This window comes from Sylvia atricapilla, chromosome 10 (genome assembly GCF_009819655.1).
Source record: "Sylvia atricapilla isolate bSylAtr1 chromosome 10, bSylAtr1.pri, whole genome shotgun sequence".
Classification (NCBI taxonomy): Eukaryota; Metazoa; Chordata; class Aves; order Passeriformes; family Sylviidae; genus Sylvia; species Sylvia atricapilla.
In genome coordinates, this window is record NC_089149.1 from 22,811,350 (window position 1) to 22,836,689 (window position 25,340).

The 25,340-nt window shown below is 39.5% G+C and overlaps 1 protein-coding gene across 1 annotated transcript in view; it reads right to left on the reverse strand.

Moving 5' to 3' along the window:
* Positions 1–25,112, reverse strand: part of SPHKAP (SPHK1 interactor, AKAP domain containing) — a 46,295-nt gene extending 21,183 nt beyond the window's left edge. Inside the window, exons 1-2 of the mRNA XM_066326303.1 lie at positions 25,017–25,112; positions 18,818–18,928 (exon numbers count right to left, since the gene is read on the reverse strand). Of these exons, the coding sequence (XP_066182400.1) occupies positions 18,818–18,928; positions 25,017–25,100 (195 nt within the window). The 5' untranslated portion in view covers positions 25,101–25,112. The remainder of the gene's footprint in view (positions 1–18,817; positions 18,929–25,016) is intronic.
* Between the last annotated feature and the right edge of the window lie 228 nt (positions 25,113–25,340).

Here is a 25,340-nt window from a genome sequence, read left to right on the forward strand (position 1 = left end):
TAGAAAGTGAAAATGCTCTATATTATCCCCTTCACCAACACTGTTGTGTTAGGCACCCAAGCTCCTGTTGTGGGCCTGCTTTTACACCAAGACAACCCTGATTTCAGTTTATATATGCACATGCCATATGTACAGATTATGACCATCTGCAATAACAGCCAGCACAGCAGATGGAAAGATCCAGCCAGTGCTCCCATTATAAACCAAAAAAACACCCAGTGAGGAAGAAAGATTTTTGCCCTTTTAAATAGTTTAATGTCATCTTTACATGAACTTACAAACATATTTTCCAGCCCTTTTACAATTTTAGCAAAAATATTTCTGTGCCTGATAATGACAACAATCAGTATATGCCACTGTCATCTGCTGAACTTGTAAGAAATAGTTATAAAAATGTCTAAGCTACAAAATAGTAAAAGTACCCTCTAGTAGCATAGTATGGTGGTTATGTAATGTCCTAAACATGTTACAGTTGATTAGATAAACGCTTCTCTTACTTTCTACTGAGTTTTCACGTGTAGGCATTTCACATATCACTAATAGGAAGTTACCAAAAAAGCATTAGAAAATTACACTCTTGATTTGTACATGGGCTTCCCCACAACAATATGAGTTATGAGTCTGCAGGTGCAGGGAGGTGTGTGTGCTTAGAATACCATTAATTTGGCACCAGGGTAGGAGTGTGGGAAGGTGTGGGGCCAGTTTCAAGTCTTCTGCAGCATGGTCACCCCATGTTGAAAGTAGGGCTGTTGCTGAGGAGTGTTGAGAAAAAGCTGCACAGGAGCAGTTGTGTCTTCAGAGACATTCCAGTTAAATACCTGATTGTTCTGAAAAACCTTGGCTTGCACTTTGCTACCTCCATGGGATGATGGCTCATGACTTTGCTGTGATGAACACTGGCACTGCCACCAGTGACACTGCCTGCCATCCAAAAGGCCCTCTCCAAGCAGCCAAAACAATCATCATCTCTGGTTCAGGTGTGCATGGCACATAACTCACTAATGCCTCAACAGAAGAAACCTCAGTACAAGCAGGAATATCTAGTATTTTTAAGTCAAATTATCTTTTTTTTTTTTTTAGAATTGATTTTCAGAACCTAATGAACTTGCACTATAAAACTTGTGGCAGTATTGGATCCAGTTTCCAAATACACTTGTCCAATTCCATTGACATTGATTTATTACACTGCCAATTCAGTCTTTTAGCGCTTCCTGTTCTGAGGATTTTGCAGTTTTAATTATAGGAAATTTTTGAACAAAACCAGTTTCACAGTAGTGAAAGACACTGACGAACTCATTTACTTTTCCCCTTTGCTGTGGGCAGGAGGCAGGACTAGATGGGCAGGTACTGTAACCATAAATTACCTCTACAGCTCCATCCTGGACTGCTCTGCACTACTGCTTCCTTCTAGGAAGTTCATTGAGAGGATATTTTTGTTGGAGATACTTCACCAGTGGTGCTCTAACAGGAAATGATCTACTATGAAGTAGTGGTGCTCTAACAGAAAATTATCTATTATGAAAAATCTCTCCCTGTTTTCTGCTTGTGCAATACAAGTTTTAAGCTCTCATTAGTTTGTATTGCTTGATTAACTTCCAGTAATTATCAGGGACACCTCCATCAAAACAAAGCAAAACAAAACTAGAGAACAATTCACAATCTTTAGGGTGGAAATATTGCATAAATTATGAAGAAAGAGCCAAGGTCAGGTCAGGATTTGCTAACCTCAATTTAATTGTTTTTTTTTTCTTTATATCAGATACAGCTTAGTTTAGCTGTAACCCAGCCTTCTCCTCATCACGGTATCTTTAAATGTCAGTCCTTTCCCAACCACTTCTTTACACTTCACATCCTTGACCTCCCATAAACACCTTTTGAGTTCCAAAGTGTGTCTGTTTTCCACTTTCACTGATCTACTGTCTGGAGACCATACAGAAACTTCAAGATATCACCTTTTTTTTTTTTTTTTTTTTTTTTTTTTTTTTTTTTTTTTTTTTTTTTTTTTGTCTTAGGAAATACTTATTTTGGAGGGAAAAAACAACAAAATTTAAATGGTGTTGCATAATACAAACCAGAAACAACCTATCACCCAAATTCAGGCTTTACATGATGAGATAGTCACCCACAACTTCCCGGGTAGATGCCAGTATCTACTTTTGGTTCAGTAGTTTTTCCAAGTTTAGAAAACCCATTTGCTCAAGAGAGAAAAGTGCTGCTCTTTTGGTGAACATGTAGCACTGCACTGAAATGTAGAACCAAGCAGGGTGTTACATGTCCCTAAACCATTTAATGCACAGGCACACTGTAAATAGCAACTCTTGCACTATGCAGATTCTTGTACATCAGTGGCAGAGATTTGGGTCTGACCCCCAAACTTCCTCTCATCAAACCCTCCAAGCATTTCTACTCGAAGAGTCCCAGGCAGATTATCATCACAAACTTGCTGAGCTCTTGACTCCTCTGCTGAGAAGAAGTCTTTGCTTTCCAGGATCATATAAAAAACAAAGAGAGAAACTTTGGTTTTGCTTTTTCTTCCGTATTTTGCATGGTAATTTCTATGACTGGTAAGAGTTGAACGGGATAAATTCCATAGATCAGTGAAGTCCTAAACTCTGCTCCTGAGTTGGTGCAGAAACTAGGTAGATACCTCACTTCCTAAAAGAACTACATAGTAAGAAATTATTTTTTATAAAGTGTTTAAGAATGTCACACAGTAAATTTTACCATGTAAGCACAGTATATTTTTCTCAGTGACAAATGGCCTCAGGATATAGTTAACCTGGTAAGCAAAGTGAGAGCCACAGTCCTGTGCTCTGTGCTGTGAAGGACTATGGTCAACACTTGAAGTACTGCAGGAGGTGGGCTTTTTCCCCCCATAAAATCAAATGCATCTATATTATACCATCCTCTCAAAAATTTCAATATCTATGTTAAAAGAAAGGAAGTTAAACTGAAGAGCTAAGACTCAAAAATGAGAACTATATACAGATGGCTTGTGCAACCTGAATTTTACCTCATATGCCCACATTTATGCAAGGCACTATTGCTGTCTGATTCAGTGAACAGGCAGCCTGCAAAAAGGGGGAAAATTATGTAAAATCAGAGTACCGTGTATCTGCCATTTTCTAACATTTGAGCCTATAAATTTGTAACATAAATGACACTGCTAAACACAGTTTCTTAGTTTCTAATCTGTCAACAGCTGGATTAGGAAAAGGAGATAAATAGACTATCTAAATGGTAGCATGACTGTATGGAGGTGACACAAACTGCTTCATCCCTGTCATTCCACCACTGCACCCATCCAAGCGATCCTCAGCTTTGGGCTAGGTGTCACCAGCAGGCTGGGTTTGGTGCCATACACCTCAACAAAGGCTAAATGTCTGTGCAGATGTTTGGATTTGCAGAACTGTGTAGAACTCTCCAGGTTCTGTGCTGTCCTGGTTGGTATGTCAAGATGTAAATGCTGTCTAGAAAATGAGATTATAGAGTCTTTATCTCCCAGGTCTGTGCTGTTCTGCTCTTCCCATCCTCTTCCTGACACATCACTGAGTCAACACATGCCAGGTGCCAATTCAGACACCCCACGAGACACTTAGAGGGAACAACTGGTTTGGGACTGCTCTTTTATCTGCCCATAAAACTCATGTTCAATTTCCTACAAACAGAAGTGAGAAAGGTAATTAGCCCCAGGAGAGATCTCAGGAGAAAGCAGTTCTGAGCAGGCAGCTCCTGGGTGCCAAATTAAAACGGTGTAAATGCCTAAACCTGAGGATGTGCAGGATGTGGGATGGGAAAAGGCGAGCAGCTGCTCTGCCCAGGACTGAAGGTAGCTTTATGTCACAAACCAGTTAAAGTGCTGGTAGGAATGCAGTCCTCACAGCAGAGAGCAGCAGCAGGAAAGGCAGGATCAGACTGTGCTGCCCCTCACAGAGCTTCACCCACGCCCTCAGCAGTGATTTTGTTCCCTTCAGATCTTACCATCTGCTGCTGACCAGAGTGCAGTGGCAGGAGCAGAAGGCAGCTGTGTCCTCTCTGTCCTGGTTTGGGTGACCAGGTATGCAGCTCTCCCAATGGCACTTTTAAATTAACATGCGCCTTGCTGCGCTTGTTTGCATCTTGCCTTGTTGCTTGTGAGTGACACGCATCTTACACCGGTGAAGTGATGTTCTGGTTATCATCTAGCATTAGCCTTTGAAATACTAAAGGGCTGGCATTTTACTTCCACGTTGTTTCCCCTCCATATTTTGGGCAGGTATTGTTTATTCTCAGTGCGTGTGTTGTTTCTTATATATTATTTTTCTAAACACTTTATCCCTTTTTAAATGTGAAGGTAGAGTTTGTGAAGAGGGTGATTGAATTTTACATCAACTGTGATTGCTGTGACAGTTGTTTTAAGGATTTAATGGAATCTTTGACCACAACAATTTCTGCTCTTAGCAATAACTCTGTGATAGGATGGCAGATCTGGAATTCTGAGCCTATTCTCATCCTAATTTCATCTCTGCAAAGCAAAAAAACAATACAGTTGCTCTGAACTTCTATTAGACCTAAGTCTCCTGGCTTTAGAAAGATTAGATCACTGTAATTTCCCCACAGCACAATAACAGAATAGAGCTGCTCCAAGGCATTGCTCAGTGAAATGGTGACTATTTCAGAGAACCTACAGCTGCGTGATGGGCTCCCTCAGGAGCTGAAGTCAGCAGAAGCCTGAGGAAAAAATATTGTTTTACCCTGTACTTCTGAGCCAAAGTAAACTGCAACCCACAGAAAATATCAAAGGAGTGGCAATGTACCAGATTTTGTCCAGAAATTTGCTGTGGGCTTTGTCTCTTTGAAAATGACCACAATCACTCACATATTTTTTGACTTATATTAGGATGGCATAAAATGCCTTTTCCAGCAGATTGTGTCCATACAGTCAGTTTGTGTGACAGGAGCATTTGTTTTGATGGTTAGCAAAATGCTGATCTGCAAAGCTCCCAAAGAGAACTTTGCATTTATTTTCCCTTGTCGTATTTATGCTAATGTAATGGCTAAATAAAACTTGGACTTCCTGCAATATATAGATATAAATGGGTGTGTATATCTATATCTATATGACAGTATATATATGTGTACTGTCTGTAAGGTCTCCTAATCATTGACCTCTCTGTTCTTTAAAACTGCAATTACTTAAAACTTGTAATCCCAATAGAGTTTCAAGCACCAGGTGTTTTTTAGAAAGATAAAAAACCAAATAGTTGTGAAATGATGATTTCTAAATAAATGGTCTAAAATGTCACTTAAGAACATCCATTACCTAATAAGGAAACAAACTAAAAGTTTTGATGATCCTAGGAATTTTTTTATCATCTAGGTCTGGTAGGACTTGTGTGAAAGGAGGCTGACTGTAAACTTTTTTTGGAATCTTTGGTCACTTCACCACGTTTATTTACTAAATGAAAACTTTCAGAACTGATACTTGAGCCTCTATGGCTCTAACTCTCCCTATAAATTCTACAATGTAGTTCTGATTCATGTGCTAAAAACTACTGTCAGGTTTTCCCTGTGACTCAGGCTTTGGAGAACAGAAGTCTCCCCACATTGCATTTTCAGACATTTGTTCTTTTGGGCAAGTTCACTGCATTTGATGGGAATCTTGCTATCAACCACCCTGTGACTGCCCCACTGAATATGTGCATGTTGGGTGTAAAACCTCCTTTGCACAGATGACTTTGCATCCACCAAGGCCAGGAGCAACAGCCAGCCTGATATTTCTACCCTTTGCTTGTCTCTCATCATAATTTCAAAGTTAATTTTTTTCTGTCACCATTTCTATTTATGGACTGGCATCAAAAGGAGTTTTTACTGCAGAATGAATAGAAAGTATTACTGCTTGTGCAAGACTAAAGAGTTAATGTACATTTCTGTAAAACCTTATATGCCTGCATTAATCTTCTTAAATCTTTTTTGATAGGTCTTATTATGCTTATTTATTCTCTTTCTTTCTGTATCCATTAAAATGTTAAATAGACTCTCAGAGGACTAGATAATATAACTGTGACAGTTATCTGATTTCAAGGCCAGTCCAAATAAAAAAATGATAAATATAAACCAATAAACCATAATTGAGACCATCATTTAGCTTTGTTCAAGTTAATCTTGACTTTTTCCAGTTCCCGTATTTGGAAATTGTTGGTATGGAAAAATCATGGTTCCATCAGACCGTTGCAGGAGGTGGTATTTTAAAGGAGAATTTGCTCATGAGCAAAATAATAAGTAGTAACCTGAAATCAGTTTGTGAGTTGCTCAGAAGCCAGTCCTGCACCTTATCCTTTTCCTGTCTCCCCTGAGCTCCTGCTCAGCAGGGTGGGCCTGTTACTGAAATACAAGCACAGTCTGCAACAATGGCTCAGTGACCAGGCTGCTCCAGAAAGAAAAGGACAAAACTTCATAAAACGGTACTTTTGAATTTTAGACACTTCCAGGCAAAAGATTTCACAGACACTGTTGAAACTTTAAATTGCCAAAATGCAATGATGCAATAAAATTTTAACTGTTGTAGTTAATGATAGGCCAGACTCAGCTAAATAAAGCAGCAGAAACAGAGGTCAGTCCCAAAAGGTTTTGTTTAAAATGACTGAAATCATCACTGGCTAAGAACGCTGTCCCAAATACACCAAAGAATGTAAAATATTTAATGGCTTTGAAAAACAAGCTATTTAACAATGAAACCAAGGTGAAACACTGACTCCTTGAAGCCCCAAATTCTGACTGTTTTGGCAGTCTCTGCTCAGGCTGGTTTTGGTAATCCAAGAAATACAACTGCCTGCAGTCTACAAAGCCAAACAGATGAATTCTTTAATCCTATAAGCAACTGAAGCAGGAAATTATGGTGACGTTTGCTTTACAGGAAAGAGCATTCATGGTACATTACTAAATGAATGCTCAGATTTCTGGGACAGTTGAGCATTTGCTTACTGTTTTCTTTAATGCACCTAGATACTTTTATCTGGTACAGCATTGCTTTAAACTACTATAAAAAATCAATTATTTTTCTCAAAAACATTTGTATGGCGAGTAGAAGCACAAAACGAGATAAAAGCGTTATAAGTACTTAAATCCATTCTGCTTATCTGTACACAGCAAACTGTTCTGTGGTGCTCTAAAGGATTTTTCAGCACTTGAGAAAGATGAGGAAGTCAATGTGGCTAAGCCTAATTAAAAAATGCAAATGATTGTGCTAAACAAAGATGCCAAGTGAAAATACTCCATGGCAGTGACTATGAGAGACTGATCAGACTCAAGTTTTCCTGCTCCAGTCTCTGGGGTGTCACGATGAGCAGGTATTACCAAGGTGTAAGTGCAGCTATCAGCAGATAGAAGAGGCAATTGTGCATTACACAACTAGATACAGGCTGTCAGATCAGCAGCTAAAACACCAGTACCTAGAACAGAGGGATTTGTTTTGAGTTTTTAAACTGAGCGACTTCCTTACTTGCCCCTTCTACTCTAATAACATTTAACACTTCATTATAATACAAAATAGGCCACCCACCCCATCTTTTTAAGTAAAATGCTAGTATGCATAATAGTTCAGACTGTGTATCTCATTTTTGTTCTGTTTTTCACACAGTGGGGCAGGTCTGCTGTCTTTCTCAGTCTCCCAGACTTTAGGTGCCTTTGGTTCTGGACTACATTGGGGGAAGAAGGAATGGGGAGGTGGCACTTTGTAGGGCAGCAGGGAAAACCAGCAGCAGAGTTGTCACACCTCATGAAACTCTTCCTGATAAATCTCTACTCAAAGCTTTCTGTGAAGGGATTTCAGGACTGTATCCAGCAGATCAGAAACTGTTGTCTCCAGATGAAAAACAGGCCCCTTTTTCTCATCTGATTAAAATTTCTTTACTAAAAGCAGATCATTCTGTGAGTTCTCTCTGCTCTTCAGAGGCTGGGGTGAGAATTAAGGAAGGAAGCATGAGGGTCTGATGATGGGGTTTGATTGAGCCCAGTCGTATGATAAATATGCACCATTATATACCGTAAGAAATTAGGACTGTAAAATCTGATCTGGATAATTTCTTCAGCTCTTCCTTTTCTTCACCAGGCCCATCCTGACCCCAAGCTTCTTCTTGCTTCCTGGCTCATAAAATCAAATTTTTAAACCAAGACCATTGTGTTTTCTCCCCTTGAAAAGGATTGTTCCATCCTTCCCTTCACAGAATTTAAATTCAGCTACAAAATATCCAGCTACTTCTCAGCACTGTTACAAGCAACAGATATTACAGCTTTGTGATGGATAAGGTTTGGTGATAGTGATGGTTTTTGTCATTTTTAACCAACCCTTTTGGGACTGACCTCTGTTTCAGCAGACGTGTACAGCATCTATCTGCTCATGCATGCTCGACAAATTGCAGGGCAGCTCTGCCCCAGCTGTTAGGTTAAAAATAGGTAGAGCTCTGAGGCAGCAAGATTACTTGAAAAAGGTACAGGTTCCTGTGCTTATGAGTCAGTCTGGAAAACAGCTGGCTGCCTGACTGGCTGTGTGAGTGCTGAGATTAGAAAAGTCTGCTTATCTATGTATTAACATCTTAAGGTTAACTTTTCACCATGTTTATGTGTGAGCACTGCCACTTTCCTCTCACTAGACTTTAATAAAGTGTAGCTCTGGTTTCTCTGTTGTACAAGGAAGGTTTGAGTTCACATCTTTACAATTTCTCAGTTTCATCTGTATTCATGCTGTAGGAACTCTGGCTCTCAAACCTCTGGCCTGATGTCAGATTAGACAGATAATCATCCAGTAAGCTCAACAGTGGGCTTGAAATTATTTCACTTGAGCCTGAAATTATTTCTGTTGGTAAAAAGGCAACCAGAAACTCTAACCATGCATCTTTACTGAGGCTGTAATCCTAGGTGTCCTTCTTTAAAAAAAAAAAATTAATCAAACTAATTTAAATTTAATTCAACTGGTTTGTCAAATTGTTTTTATTCACACAAACACACAGCTGCTTTGGGAGAATGTTTTGCCTAATCGCATGTATTTTTTGACAGATTTAGGTCTTTCCTCAGTTGAGGTCTGTTTTACTGAGTCCCAGAATCTAGTATGAAATAGTAAAGCTAAATAATTTCATCTAACAGAGTTCTTCAAGCAGTTTGAGGGAACTAAAAAACAGAGTGCAGGGTGGATGCATGGATCTGGAAGGACTTAGCTTACCCTGTTCAACACACTGTTCAAGAAGCAAATGGGGAAATTCTTTAAACTCCTCATAGTAAATGAAATTATTTTAACTGGGAAAATTAGTATTGGTGGATTTGATACTAATTCTTCCCATACACCTAGAAAAATTACTTAAAAAATATGACTACCCACATTTGCATACTGTAAGTTAAAAAGGGCATGGAATATCTCAATTAAACATCTGCTGAAATCTGGAGGAGGTGGCCATGACATCAGAATTACTGAATCCATCTCTAAGCTCTGTGTGTCAGGCAGAAATACCTGTACTTCTGCATATTCATCTATTCTCACAAGCTCTGCATTCCCAGAGCCAGACCACAGAGCTGCTGTAATCATAGATGTTTTTCTACTAAATTACATAGCAGCTGACAGAAATAAAGATCTATCAGTGAGTCAGTCGATTATTAGTTTTATCGTTACTATTTTTAAGCTCTGCAGTTTAAAAAAAAATTAGTTGTTTGTTCCACACGCTTAGCTGCATACACGGTTGGAGAAAAAATACCTGAACAACACTTCTGAGGGGTTTAGAACAAACCCCTGGAATAAAACAAGAATCTCCTACCTTTCATTTTCTTGCATCTGAAATATTTCTGTAAAGTTGGAAATTAGAAAGGTATTCTGGTCTAAACTTCTTTCCCTAGACAACTTTCTACCGGGAAAACATCTGCTTTCTTCATGGCCACCTTAAATCTGCAGGTCCAGACTCATGTTATAGAAAGGGGCCCTGGAAATCCTACAGTGATGATTAAAACCAGGGCTTCTGTAGTCCCCAGTCTCCTTGCAGAAGACCAAAGAGATGAGAAATCTTGGCATCTACTTGAGGACTGGATTAGATCTTTCTGGAAAAGGAACTGGAAATCTCAGCCTGAGCGAGGTTCCTGCTGTACTCTAAGGAGTGGTGGTTTTGGTAATTTCAGTGACACTGAAATGTGAGGTGAATTCTGTTGGCTCTCTAACTTACAGATGTTGTATGGACAGCTGCATTGCATCTTTCAGTTGATAGGGCACATGGACACACCCCTTACTACACAAGGTCCTGAGAGAAGCTCTCTGGAGAAGAGGACACCTGTGGCAAAACACTCAGCTGCAGTTAGGTGCAACCTACAGTGGAAGCTATGGTTTCACACTAAGAGCACAAAGCTCTGCATAAGGACTTCCACCCTGGTGTGTTCTTCAAGTTCTCACACTGTCATGGGGCTTCTGTGTTTATCTGTGTGATAAGCAACTGCTCATTTCACTCAGGAGGAACTCTGCTGCCACAGCCAGCAGAGCCTCAGCTGAAGCAGAGCAATTAGAGATCTTGCCTGGGGGCACATGGCTCCTGCACCCACTCAGCCCACTCCCAAGATTTCTCAGCTATTTAAAGATGTAACTTCATGAGTGTCTGTGTGTGCAGTCACACACAGACACTCATGAAGAGGAATGAGGATTATCTGAAGCAGGAGTGTGCATGTGGCTTTCTTTTGCATAATGCCCAACATGTCACCTTCATTCATCTTCCTTCTGGTTTTATAGTAGGCTTTAAAATGCCTTCCTTCAGAGCAGTGAGGCTTGTGACACTGCCATTATAAAGCATGTAATGGAAAGACACTTTCCTATAATATCTGGGAAAGAGAGATCTCAACCCTTAACAAATTACTAGCTGAAATGTGTGGGTTTCAGGCAATATTCTTCAGAGTGTTCCTTCAGAGCGTTCTCCTACCTTTTTTCTTTTCTTTCTTTCTTTCTTTTTTTTTTTTTTAATAATTACTATTATTTTGTCTCCTGTTACTCCACCTCAGAGTAGTTTTGGGAAGCAGGCAGGATTTTGTTTCATGCCTTTCTATTGAATTGGTGTGCTGTCTTGGGATGGAAGAACGCAATCATGTAAAGTTTCTCTTTTTCCTGAGCACACAGAAAAGTATCTACTGAAGTATACATAGTGTATATAGTATATAGTGCTTTAAGGATTGACATATATTTGTGAAGATCTGCAATGTTATAAGAAATAAGGAAACTGAACATTACCAGCTGTTGCTTTTCTGTTGCAGGTATTTGGTTTTAGATTAAAATTTCCTTTCTTCCACTGAAAAAATTCTGTTGCCTTATTTTCACTGCCATTGGCTCTCATCACTTCTGTTTGGGGTCATCAGCAGTTATCACTAACATGCAGAGTGAACGTTTTTAGTAGATAGGAGATCAGGAATGGCGTAAGAGATGTAGCTGTCTCCTCCATTCACAGTAAAATCTGACCTTTTAAATGGTTAAAGAGGATCTTGAGCTGGAGTATGTCTTTTATGAGGTGTTTGAAATAGTCTGATAGTGACTCAGAATCAAAAAAAAAGTTTCTGGGAGACAGACCTAATCATCCATTAGCATTTGGATGCAATGCTTGTCTCACATTAATTTCCATGCTTGCCAAAATGATTCTGGCAGAGGAACCAGCTGTGAAATGTAGAAATTAAAATATTAGTTTGGAAGTACTAGATATGCCCTTTAGCTGCTTGCAAAATGAATGAAAATGTGAGGAGCATTATACAGGTGGGAGAATTTCTGTCCTCCCTTTTCTCCTTGTCTCCCCTGCTTTCTATGCTGAGCACGAAGTCACATCTATGGAGCAGCCCTTGGGCCAGCTGGGGTCTCCTGTCCCAGCCTGCTGTGCACCCCAGTGAACTCACTGGTGGGAGCAGTACAAAGGAAAAGGACTTTATTCTGTGCAAGCCCTGCTCAGGAATAGCAAAAGCATCTCTCTATTATCAGCCCTGTGTTCAGCAGAAATCCAGAACACAGCTCCATACCAGCCACTGTGAAGAAAATTACCTCCAGCCTTGCACACAGCAGTAACCTCAGAGTACGAAGCAGCTCAGGCCCATCTTCTGTACTACAAATAACTGAAAAGGCTTCATGGCAGGTATCCCTCAGTGGTATACAGTAGTACCTTCCTTATTCTTATCCAAAGTCAGATCAGGCTATCATCAAAAAATCCATTTGTGCCAAAGTAGGACCATGGCACTCTACTGACAGTCTCTCTGCCCAAAAACACAACAGGATGCAAGGCAGAGTGGGGAAACATCAACTTGAAATGAGGTCTGAGCCTTCCTTCTGTTGTGCGGCCCTCGGCATGATTAGAGAGAGGCAATTGCCATCTCTAGTTGTGAGTGGGGGATGTAATTTTCTGATTCTTGCCCTACATTTTCATTGGGATGGCCACAAAAGCCACATGACTCCTTTCAGTTTTCATGTAAAAATCTCTCCTGTGAGCTGCACAACTGCTATCTAACACGAGATGAGTTTTCCAACCACTCTTCTTTCAGGCCTCAGTGGAGTGTTTCCAGAAGCAGACAACTCAGTGCGTCTCCTCTGAGTCACTCAAATTCACCTAAATAAGGTCCTGACATGACTTCCCCTTGTTTCTCCAGCCCAGCCACAATTTTCTTGTAGGTACACACCTTGCATGTTTTCAGAAGGATGTGTTATCCAGCATTTTTACAGTAATGTGATTGAAATTTAGTACAAATTATTCTTCAGAAGGTCCTTATCTCAAATGACTTGGTGGATTTATGGTTCTTGATATTTTAGAGACTATCCCTATTTTAATGGCTGAACTGCATTAATGAATCTTCCCAAGTTATCTCTTCATAATCCATTGCCTCAAAACCAGCTGCGAATATTTTCTTCCCATTAAAGCTTATTCCTTTGGGTTTGATGTAATTAATTGCCACTTATGACTTAGAGAAAATATTCCAATAAATATTTATGCCACATGCACCATCTACTCTCTCCAGTGTCCTGTATACTTAATGTTTAACAAATTTCTGTGAACCTCAGCCTGCAATTAATGTTAGAGGGAGCCTGTGGTTATAACAGCAGCACAGTCACAGATGTCCACTCTGGAGGTAGCACAAGAATCTCATTTCTTGATAAAGCAGGTCATGGAGGTACTGAGAATATGCCAGAGTGGAATGCTGGAGAGGATACAGCTGCAGTGCCAGGCTTGATCCTCCCAGTGCTTATTTACAGCTTGGTCACAGTAAGGTTAAGCACCTGCTTCTCTTAAGCACAGAGAGAAAACCACTGCAGTGCTGAGACTGTCATGGAGGGACAGGAAAGAAGATGGCAGATCTAGACAGAAGATTAAACACTGTCCCAAGTCTGAAGTGACAGGAAAGAGAAGAAAATCTATTGTCAATCTTCCACACTCTGAAATTCATGAGACAGATTTGACTGCTGTATGTTCTGTGTGTGTGGTACTGAAAATGTGGAAACAAGGGCATATTTGAATTTAGGGCATATTTGAATTCTGTCTTAACATTAGCTCATATGCAAAGACATATTTTTTGGAGCCAAGTACATACAAGAGCAGAAAGTGAAACATATTTTACAGATTATACAAGTAATCCTTTCAGTGGTCTTTTAAGCAAGTTCTCAGTCTGCCTGCACTGGGCTCCATAAGGCAGAGAGCAACTGGTGAAGAGGAGGGGTTTTATTTCCTTGTGCAACCCAGAGAGGGGCTCTCTGGAAGGTACAATTCCTTACCACAGCAGCATGAACACCCACACACACCTGAGAAAGGACGACAACTCAGTGCCACAACTGAGCCTGCTGCTGTTGATTCCTGCACCTTGTCAGGATGTAATTACAGTATCGTCAAGCTGAATAGGAAGATGAGACTTAAACCTAAAAATATCTCCAGTAATTATGGTTTAGATCTGGAAAGCAACGGATGGATTTTGATTTCTGAAAGAGACAATGCTGTTCCTGAAGATGGTTGAGTAATTATGGAGTGAAAGGTAAAATAAACAGCCTTGTAATTCCCTGTCTATGACATAGTGCTGAGATGTGGAAGCAATCCCGTGAGGGCAGAAAAAGGTGATAGGATGTAGATCTGGTGGTTTTAGGCAGAAAAATAGGGCTTTTCTATGTTTGCTAGAAAATGTAAAACTTCATTCAAACACAATAAAACAAAGCACCTGTTTCAGCTGTGCATGGTCACTGTTCAGGAACATACATGGCTTTGTCCTAAAACAAGGCAACAAACAAAAATCTCCTCCTTTGGGATTCAAGACTACACTTCTGAATTTGCCTGTAAAAAGCCTTGTTGACTACTACCAGCCCTGGGAATAACCCTTTTTTCTGAGCTTGTAAAACTACACTGTCACTCTTCAGTGAGGATATGCTCTCATTCTTTGGACACTCTGAAGAACATACTGGATACAGGGACCCTGACTAAGGGATAGGAAATGTCCCTGACACAGTGTCTGCACTATTGTTAGCAAATTTCCTGGAAGTAATCTAGTATCAAAGATTGATAAAAAAAAAAAAAAAAAAATCTGTGTATTTGTACCTAAATATCCAAAGATATGTAGTGCCTTATCTTTAAAAAGACTTCAGTGAAGAAAAGAATGAAAACTACTCATGATGTACTTTAATTCAAGTGAAAGCTTCTGTCTTCTGTTTCATCAAAATACACCTTGCCAAAGATTTTTTTCCTTTCTGCATATGTTATCATTCAGTTTGAATTAATTTGTGGGAACTGTTTCCTGGATGTTTTTGTTCCATCCTTTGAGTGAGCACTGGCATTTATCTGACAATATGGTGAGATGATTCAAGGAAGACTTGGCTAGAAAAACTAATTTCTTAATTTCATAGTTACTTTTCTCTCTGAATTGATTTACTGCATATTTGTACAAATGCCAGGGCAGTAAATGAGAAGAAGCAGGAGCTGGAGGAGGAGGTGAGACCACAGAAGCCCTGATTTGACCAGCTCAAATTAGTGCATAATGGCATCCTTAACCTCCTCCTGAAGTTGTTTGAAAGCTTGATGGCTAACCTGCAATTAAAGAAGATAATGCTGAAATACCTGCTCAGTACTGCATACCTGTGCAGTTGCAAGGCAAGCAGCCAGTTCTGAAAATCCAGCTGTTCTGATAGTTAAATGACATTCTTCTCTATCTCAGTTAACACTGACACCACAGACCATGAGATCCATCATTACATCACTTCTTTCCTCTGGTAGTGGTCTGGTTCCTCTCTCACTTGTCACTTCACTAAGGTAAGCATTGCTTCCCTTCTTTGAAAAGTTCAAGTTTGTCTCCTAGGCTAGGTATGTTCTGCACTAAACTAACCAGTTTATAACCCTAAACTGTAATCTTTCTCCTGTGCTGCAGATGGATTAGGGTTTTTCCACACGGCATAAAACCACTCAGTGGTTGCTGCTGTCTCCACAGTCCCACTCCCCCAGGCATGCTGTCCTCCACTCTCCTCTGTGCTTCCACCATCATCATCATCATACCGCTTCCCAAAAAGTGCCAATGGCACAGGGGCACAGAAGAGCAGCAATCAGACAAGAGGGTGTTTTACCATGACTGAATTTGACTGAAGTTTGGGCGGCTGTCCTTGTCCTTTCACTCTTCTCTGGCCATGTGTTCCAAGTGCTCCCTTGGACTGGATCTAACCAATATCCAACTGCCTATATCTATGCATACATCAGTGAGCATTTATGTGGTTACAGAGTAGGAGCACTTGCAAATGGAAAAGCTGCTGGACTATTTCAAGAATGTTTCAAAACCTTTAACACTTTATTGAAACTGTTCTCTCATCCATCTGCCTGCAAATTCAGTTTTTTTTCTCAGCTTTAAGGAGATCGAAAATAATTTAAAATGAGCCCTTGTCACATCCTGACTCTTTAAAAAGTGTTATCTTATTATGCTAAAGTAAGAAATTATTTCTTACACTATTTCTTAGTGCTTTGTTTTAATTGAAAGGTATTTTCCACCTTCCATACCTATCACTGCCATTTAGGGGTGTATAGTTTGTGTGTCTCTGAGATATTTGACAAGAAGTTTGCAGGATTTCTGCCAGTCTGGAAATCCACTGCCCCTCACACAAAGGCACACTGCTTGGGAAGGAGAGGTTCTATCTTCCTGCATCAGTGGTTCTCAAGAACAATTCCTTGTTAGGCTGTGTGGAGTGGGAAGGTCTTTCTCCCAGCCTCCCTGTTGGGACAGGATGGTCATCCAAGGAGTGATGGGGTGTGATGATTTTGCGGGGAGATCTCTCCAGCCTGGGTCCATTTTGAGAGGATTTTTTTTTCCAGTGGAAATATAATTTCTAATGGCTTTTTGCTGGCCTTGAGCATGAAAGGCCAGAGAATTTCTTGAAAATTCACTTATAAACATCTTGAACCAAACAAATGCCAAGTGTCTCGCATGACTATACAACTACCTTTTTTCTTCATTTAGTTTTGTATCCTGCTTTTCTCCTAAATAATAGTTTTGTGACTATGTTCATGAAGAATCCCTAAAAGAAAATTAAGTTACATCTTTAGCAGTGTGGCAATACCACCTTAAACACGGAGATGCTGTAAAAGCATTGCAAAGAAAAGTGTTAAATCTTAGCAACTGCTATGATAAAGTCATAACTGACATTTTCCTGTGCAAGATGAAGAGATTGTGCTTTAGGAGAGTTCAATGCTAGAAGAAAACTATAATATAATCATCTAATAAAGCAAGAATTTAAATTTCTTAACTTGTACAAATATAAACCAACCACAAATATTCAGCACTGGTAATTAATCTAGATCTTTGGAGAGAAAGTAGGAACAAAGTACCTATCAGTTTTTCTCCTCCAAAAAGCTCTTCATAAAAGCATGTCCAAAGCAGGAAACATTTGTTATAGGTCCAGAGAAAGAAAACTGGCAATACTAAACAAAGGTATATATTTTTATGTGAAACTACTTTTATTTTATGAGGTCACTCTATGGGGTAAGAAGAATGTTACATTACAGAAATTTAATTGCATTAACCACTATGTGGAGCTTATGTGTGATTACGTCTCATGAATCCATGTATTTTATTCTATTAGGTGGATTTTGATTAAGTTCTCATTCAGTAGAAAGAAACAATACAAGACATCCATAATTCAACTACTTTCAAGATACTGCCTGATTATATTAGCAAGAAACTATGTATTCTAATCTCAGTGGTAAATTGCTGCTAAACAGTACCATTGTTAATTGAAGTAAGGTTAATGAAATGTTTAGCAATTAGACAAATATCCTCCAAAGAGAAAATAACCTCACTTATAGTATTGCTGTCGAGGAAAAAGCTCTTTGAGGTAGTTTAACCTTTTAAAGCAGACAGCATGGCAAAATCAGACAATGTTGCCTGAAATAACAAAGATAGCAATGGCATAATCTTTCTGTAACAACTTATCTTTGCTAGGCATGTCCAGCCTATCAGAGATAAATATAATTTCCTCTAAGAGACTATGGAAAATTAAGCAAAAACTCAAAGCTCAACAGGTCAAAAAGCAAGCCATAATTAATTCTTATATTATTATTTGAGGTAATAATTTCCTCTGAGAAAATAAGCCTTATTTTTAGGATATTAAATACTAAATAGTAAAATTAAGTGGCTGTAGTCAGTATGTTTTGCATTAAAAATAATCCCTTCCTATATCAAAAAACAAGGATACCAGTGATTATCTGCCTGATGAACCTGCCCTGGTTAAGATTGTGTTCAGGTTCTCACCTCGTCAGGTTGCTCACTTGCACACTGGGATTAGGTGGTGTAGTTTACTCACTCTGCCTTGTGGAAACTGATAGACCAGTGTGACTCAACGAAGCCCAACAACCTGTGACCATATTCCCAAATGCCAGGACTGCAGTGGCACTGCAGTGTCACTCCTGCTGCTCTCAGGCACCCTGCACCACCCCAGGCAGGACGTGAAGCTCCAGCCACCACCTCCATGGGGTGGAAGTTCAGTGTCCTGGCAGCAGCAGTTGGGGCTCTTCAGCTGGAGCTGAATGTCTGTGTCCTTGAGGGAATCCCAGCAGACTCCATGAGAGCCCTCAGCTGGTCTTTAGGTTGTGTGCAGCACAAGCGGCGCTGGAAACCTTTTACCTGAGATAAAGATTATCTTTTCTAAAGCCCTTCTTTGCTCAGTGAGACCAGGCAATAGCATTCAAATAGGATTCTGAGGAAAGATCTGCTCTTCTGAGTCCTTCATCAAGTAAAAAACTATTAAAAACATAGCCATGTATTTCCATCCAGTTTCATGTGGACAGTTTATAAAGCAACATAACTCCTATTTATTCATGCACATTGTTAAACAAAAACTGATCTTAATCACATTATAACCCATAATAAAGAGACTGAAATTTAATTTCAAGTGCAAAATAATTCTGTTTGAGTTCTTCAGCAGCATCTCCTCATCTAACATGGAAAGAGATTTTTCTCTTTAATTGTGTAAGTCTGCCTTCAGGAACGCTGAGCAGCCTTTTAAACATCTGCTCTTTCCAACCTGCCACTTAGCAAGTTATGGTTCGGCATGATTTTCTCTTTGGCTTGTTTTTCTCTCTTGTGAGTTGCAGATTATGAACATAAAAATACAGAGAGCCACCAAAGTCTGAAAGCCAAATGTGGGGAAACCTCTGCACTAGTCTTTATTAATGTGCTCTGCATAGTAATCTGTATTTTCAGTTTATATGTTTGCTTTTAAAAGAAAGTTGGAAATTACAGACCTTTTCAGTTTAACATGTACTGCTGTCAGCCCCACACCCGACCCAAATAACTCTCAAGGAACTTTTTTCCAGAGGAGGTGGCAGTGAGTACTTACTGAGGCACAGTTGCTTTCTGACTTGTCTTCTAGAAAGCCAATTTGGCATGGTGTCCTCTGATTCTGCAGCCAGTAGTCTGTCGATTCTAGCAAACTGTTACTGCAGAGAATCTGTTAAAACAGTTAAAAGTAGTTAAAATAATTAGAAATTTTTCTGACCCCTATTGTTGTAACTCAATGGAAATTTTGTTGACAAAACTGGGGGGAGGGGGGTGATGGGAGAAAGATGGACCAGACAGACACGTGTGGTTTGGACCTATCCAGTTATTGCACCTTTAGTCAAATCACCTACACGTCCTATGTATGAGCCTATTTTCCTCCAGAACTGAGAGTCTCTGGAGACAGATGCCTGAAGGAAGTGCCTAAACCCAGTATTTTTATTGGAAAATATTGGTATGAGTTTTGTTCTGCATTAAAGTGATAAACAGATGCGTTAGGAAAATTATTTAACTACACCAGAGTACTCAAACTTGCAGCCTTTATGATGGACTGTATCTCTCTCCACGGTAGATCAGTACTAGTCATTCTGCCAGCAGCCTCATTCCTGGGATTTCCAAGGCTTCAAACTCCTTCTTCTCAAACAAGTTTTCTGTTTCCTGAGAAGCTGAAGTACTTTGGATGTTCTGTAATGAGTCCTGAGGTCAGTCAGCACCCTGAGACCAAAACTTTAGGTTCAGTCTCTGTGTTGACTCAGCCCTACAACTTGTGCCACAGTCCCCACTCAAACCAAACCAAAATGGGGTTACAGAGATCTGTAGACTTCAAAGAGGCAAAGCCAGTTTGCAAATCTGACGCTTAGATTAAACAGAATTATTGACTTTCTGCCTCTGTACTAATATTATACCATGAAAAAGAGTATCTTTAAAACTGATAGGGAACAGCAGGAAAAATACTGCTGGACCATTGGTGCTACTTACAGAACATTTTCTGTGGCTCATCATCTTCCCTAGGCAGCAATGTTAAGAAGTAAGTTCGTGAAATAGATGTATATTTTATTTGAACCTCTTGCAATTCTTTTACTACATGGAAATAGCCTGTACTCTAATTTTTTGACTTTTAATAATGATATTTTAAAATACAAATTTGTTGCTATACCTGGAGAAAGAAAATCTATCTGCAGTACTTTCCTTTACCTGGATGCATGTTTTGTATTGACAGACATCTGTCCTACTTCAAGCATACTTGATCTCTAAGCCCAAATCCCTTCTTAGGCAGAGAAGTGAGAATAACTTGTGAGGCCTTCTCACTTCTCAGGGAAGATGAATGTGGAAAGCTCATCCGGCCAGTTGACACAGTTTTCTAGTACTTGGGGGCATCCAGAAGTAAGCTTATTACCACCCACAGACTTAACACCCACTCTAATTTTTATCTTTCTGGTAGAAAGTTGGTTAAACTTAATATTTCACTCTCTGTATTATATTTCTATTGATTGCTGAATAAAATTCAGCAGGACAGAGATGAGGAAGTAATGGGGAACACCACAGGCCCTGAGCTTGGCTTGCTTCAGTGCCTTTTTTCAGTGCCCTCCATGGAGACTTTCCACGTTTGTGGTTCCTCAGTACACCAGCCCTGCTATGGGTTTTCTTCTCAAGAGCTTTAAAAATACAAATATAAGGTTCACAAAATACTCAGAGGAAGTACTGTGCCCAAAGATTTTCTTCTGAGAATGCCAAAGGCTCATGAATGCTTCACATGAACACCAGCCTCTTCTTGGGGGCTGCCATAGCTGATCTTGTTCACCAGTGTAACAACTCTGCACTCAATAAACTTTATAACCTCCCAGTGCAAAATGTTTCCTGCCATCATAACTAACTCCGAGACTAGATGGGGAAAATAATATACTCCATATCCCAAAGAAACCATTTCCTGTTAGTGTAATAAACTGTTGTGTGGGCTTGGGTTTTTTTGAGGAAATGTTGAAGCATTATGAACTGGTTGGTAAAATCTAGAATTAAGCATTCTTTTCCTGTTTCTGAAAAATTACCATTCTCTGGGGCTTTATGAAGACAACAGAGAGCTGAACACATACAAACACAAACACATATTTATATATATGATTTCAGATTTAATTAGATTCTAGACATTCTCATCAAGGGATGAAGTTCTAATAACCTGTTAAAACATAATTTTGCATACACAGGAAACAAGGCTTTTTAGCTCAAATAGCTTTTGCTGTAACAAGCAATCTTGTTTCATTTCTTTAAAGATTACAGTGAATTTTTCTCCAACCTTAATCACGTTAGATTTTCTTTCCCAAAACTCAGACAGTTTCTGAGAAACTGTGATAGGCAGAAATTTATCATGCAGAAATAAGCTGCAGATATTCTTGGGGCTGCTCGTCTTTGTCTCAGAAGGACTTGGTGTGCATTTCAGAGTAGTCTGATCATAGCAGATGTATACTGTACATGAAAAACCCATCAACTGAGCTGGGCAGTCCACACTTCACCTGCTTTGTCTCCTGGGGGATGTTAAATGACCCTTGGTAGCTTTAACTTTCTTTCAGAGGATGTTTTTATTAGGAAGCAAATACTGGTAAAACAGCCAGAGAAGGAATAACTCTCCTGAACAAATGTTTTGGTCTGGTCAGGTCAGGTCATGGGTGCCAAGCTTGAGTCACTCCAGGGTGGTTTACGAGTTCCAAGGCTTTATATAGCATTTAGTTTTTTGTATGCAGCTTTTCATAACATACTTTGAAGTCAAGGGTAGAAATGACTACATGGAAGTTTTGGACAGCATGTGATTTCTAAGTAACCTCAGGAAGATGAACACCATTAGTAGGATTCCCTTTTTCCTGGGGCAGATTCTGCTCTCCTGTGCAAAAGTAGTTCTGCACCCACACTTGAGGATGTATCCAGAAGTGTGAAGAGGGGTGAACAGGTGTAACACTTTTAATACCGGAGGTTGGGGGAAATCATTTACAGCAATTTGGATTTGAAAAAGACAGGTAAGAAAAACAAAACCAGATATCCTTGAGTCCACACAGCAGAAACTGGCAGAGGTCAGCTAGTCAGATCTAAGGAACAGAGGCTGGCTTGAAGTCATTTGAAAAGGCTCCAGAAACTACTCTGAAAAGACAGCACTGGGGAACGGGGGAATGCAGGAAGGTGTGCCAGAGGTGTCCTTGCAGATGGTTTGGTTTTACACAGGTCTGAGTGGTGCTCAGGTGATGGAGGTGACAGTTGTGTCAGTGGTGGCAGAAGTGCGGGGTAAACCTTGGATCAGTTCAAACTCCATCTTGTGAAACACAAGTTCTGGCACTAATACTATTATAGACATGATATTGCTTGGAGCTTTCCCATTAGTACTTCTGTGGAGGGAGGATAATTTGGGCCACCCTGCAATGCTGATAACAGGTAGCGTTACACACACCTGCTGTGCAAAAATGCATCTCTAGAAAGCCACGTGAACTTTTGGGCATATTTCTTTGGTAACAGACAGTATAATGGTGGTCCAAGATATACATATGGTAAGAATAAATGGGGTATTTCTTACAGCCTGTTGCTATTGCAAGGCAATTCTCCCTGTTAAACACGTTCATGTGTTTAGACAAAATGGGAGTTTGCGCATGCACAAAAACTTGATGGGATATTCATGCTTTTAAAGGAACATACTGAAGGCCTTATAGTAAAATAATATATGACTGCAATGATCAAAGTGTATAAGCTTGAACGAGTTGATCCAAATTAACAGAGCTAGCTAATTAATCAAAACAATGTGAGAACTGGTATTCTTCGTATCTCTACCAGCATATTACCACTGTCATTCTTCCATTTAAGCATTTTTTTCAAAATACACTGAGGTGATCTGTACCAAATGACAAGACAACAAACCCTCTTCTCTTTCAGCTGCCAGTCTGCAGTCCTGCACTTTAAGGCAAACAATACCACTTGCCAAAATTTCATCCTCCTGTCTTGTACTTCTCTTCATTCTTATTTAACCAAGACAAGTGCAGGGCCAATCCCACTGACACATTGTTAAGATTTTTGCTATCAGCTGAAAAACTGAAAGCAGAATTTGATTCATTGACCATACTCATGTGACAGCTGCACACACTATATGGCTGTATATCTGGTTTGGAGCAGGATCATCACTCTCAGAAAATAATTCAGGATGAATCTGCATCATGCACTAAATGTGAAATCAGCAGTAATTCATGGTTCTAAAAAAAAGTTTTCCACTCTCATCTAGAGACTCAGCCGTCAGCATTACTCAGTGTGTTGTGAATCAATGAACTAAATCAGCCTCTAGCAGAGTGCAGATTAGAAAAGTCACTCTTTCCCAGAGGAAAATACTGCATATGAGTTTAGTGTAACAGCTTCCTGCTCCCTGATTTAGATCACAAGACATTAAAATACAGTAAATATCTATAACCGAGACAGCATTAAAAAGGCTCTGCTCCACAAATGAAACATCTGCATCTTTGTGACTGAACATCTTAATTGCTTTGGTTAATTACTACTCATCAAAAAAAGATAGGAAAGTGGGCCATACAGAATAAAACAAGGTATCAGGAGGCACATCTTCTGGATTCGTTTAGGTTGGTCTGTGTAGTAATAGGCTACATCTCACATGGTTCCTGACAGGAGCCATTTGTGTCAAATATAACTACTCAAACCTGCAAGTCAACTGTATAAACTGTTCCCTTGCAGCAGGAACTCACAGCATTTCACTCCACCACTAACTACACATCTAACTTCAGAATCACCTAACACAGGCTGGAACAGAATTCTTCATCCTTTTCCACACACACACACACACACGATAAACTTTCTCTGACAATGGTGTAAAGAAGCCCAAAACATCCTGCTGTTTGTCAGAAGTATTGTCAGAAGTAACTTCTTTTACTGCGCTGACAATCATAAAATTGACTTGTTTTACAACAAACAGCTCAAATATATTGGACAGGTGAAGCAGTGATACTTCTAAACGTGACCAAGCAGGAGCTGTTTTTGTAATGGTAGTGGTGGCACTTAATGTTGTGCCACTTCCTTCAACTCTTACATAAAGTAGACAACTCTGAGATTAAATGAAAATTTATGCTGTTTTCCCACACAGTAGATTTTCTGTGTATTTGAGGATTCCAATTACAGTCAGCAGCATTTTTAAAACCCAAGTGTTATTTTGCAAATTTCACCTTTGATCAAGTGAAATATTGACATTTTATCTTTTAGCTATATTGGGGTGAGGATGAGAAGCCCAGTCCCAGCATACACATCTGTCTTACCGAGTTCACTTTTATATCAATGACATTATATCTAACAAAATTTCTGCGTGCGGTTTTCAGCCTAAGGAAAATAAATCTTTGGCATCTATATGTTTCATCCCTCACTCTTCTTACATAAAACAAACAAAAATCTCCAAACCCAAAAGGAAAACATTATTAAAAGTCAGAACTATGAGAAGACTGAATGAACTGTGAAAGTTTAAAATGAATGGCATCTTTTCTAGAAATTATGCTCTAGAATTATGCCTGTGGGAGACAGTAGAGCTCTGAGGTGTATTGTAAGTGAGAGGGGAAAGACATCCTGTCCTCCTCAGCAGTCTCTGGTAGTGCCCCCTTCCCTCAGACTGTACTGCCATAACAAGCTCTTAGAAAGGAGGAATAAAAGGTCTTCACCTTTGTATTATCAGTTATACTGAAATTATCTACATGCATAAAATTACATTCTACCCCTCCTAATGACACATATACACACACCAGTGTCCCTTTTTTCCCCCCACATGCTCTAAATTAAATTATTACAATTAAACCTGGGGTTAGTGAACAATAACAGCAGTCTATACCACTTGTACAAATCATTCCAGTCACAGTTTTTTTATGAAGGACTCTCCATTGCATTGACCTGAAAGAAGCAAAGCTCCATATGGGACTCAGAAACTTGTCATTTATTGAAGAGCAGTCGTGAAGGTATTCGTGCTATGCACTGCTTTTATTTCATATAATGAAATGTCAGATAATGAGGTAAATTAGAAATGATCAATGGGAATTTACCTCCCCTATATGTACAATGTATTTTGGCACCAGACAAGTACAAACCAGGCAGAGAAAACTTGCAAGATACCATAACAGCGCCAGTAAATTATTTTTCTGTATCAAACCTTTTCTAAGTATCACCTAAATTTTGTATTCCTCACTAAAGCTAAAAAGCAGAGCTATATACATACTGGACTTTGAATACAATATAAACTTAAAAGTTACCTTCTTACATGCTGTGACAGAGCTTCCCAAACTGCTTGCAGAACTGTCTGTGTTGCTGCCTTGGCGCTCTGGGACTTCATGCATCAGTGGAGATTCAAAGTTGCTGAAGAACAAAAAAGAAACAAACCCCCAAAAATCTCTCCAGTGACTCAGCTACATAAATAACTCAAATAATATCAAAACACAGGTCAGTAAAGAGATGTAACTTAAATTCAAGATGCTGTCCATACTCTCCTAGCTGATGTTACTAGTCTATTTATTGTTAATTTTCCTTTTTTAAAAGACTATCCTGAGCTACACACTTTGGATATAAAATAGCAAACT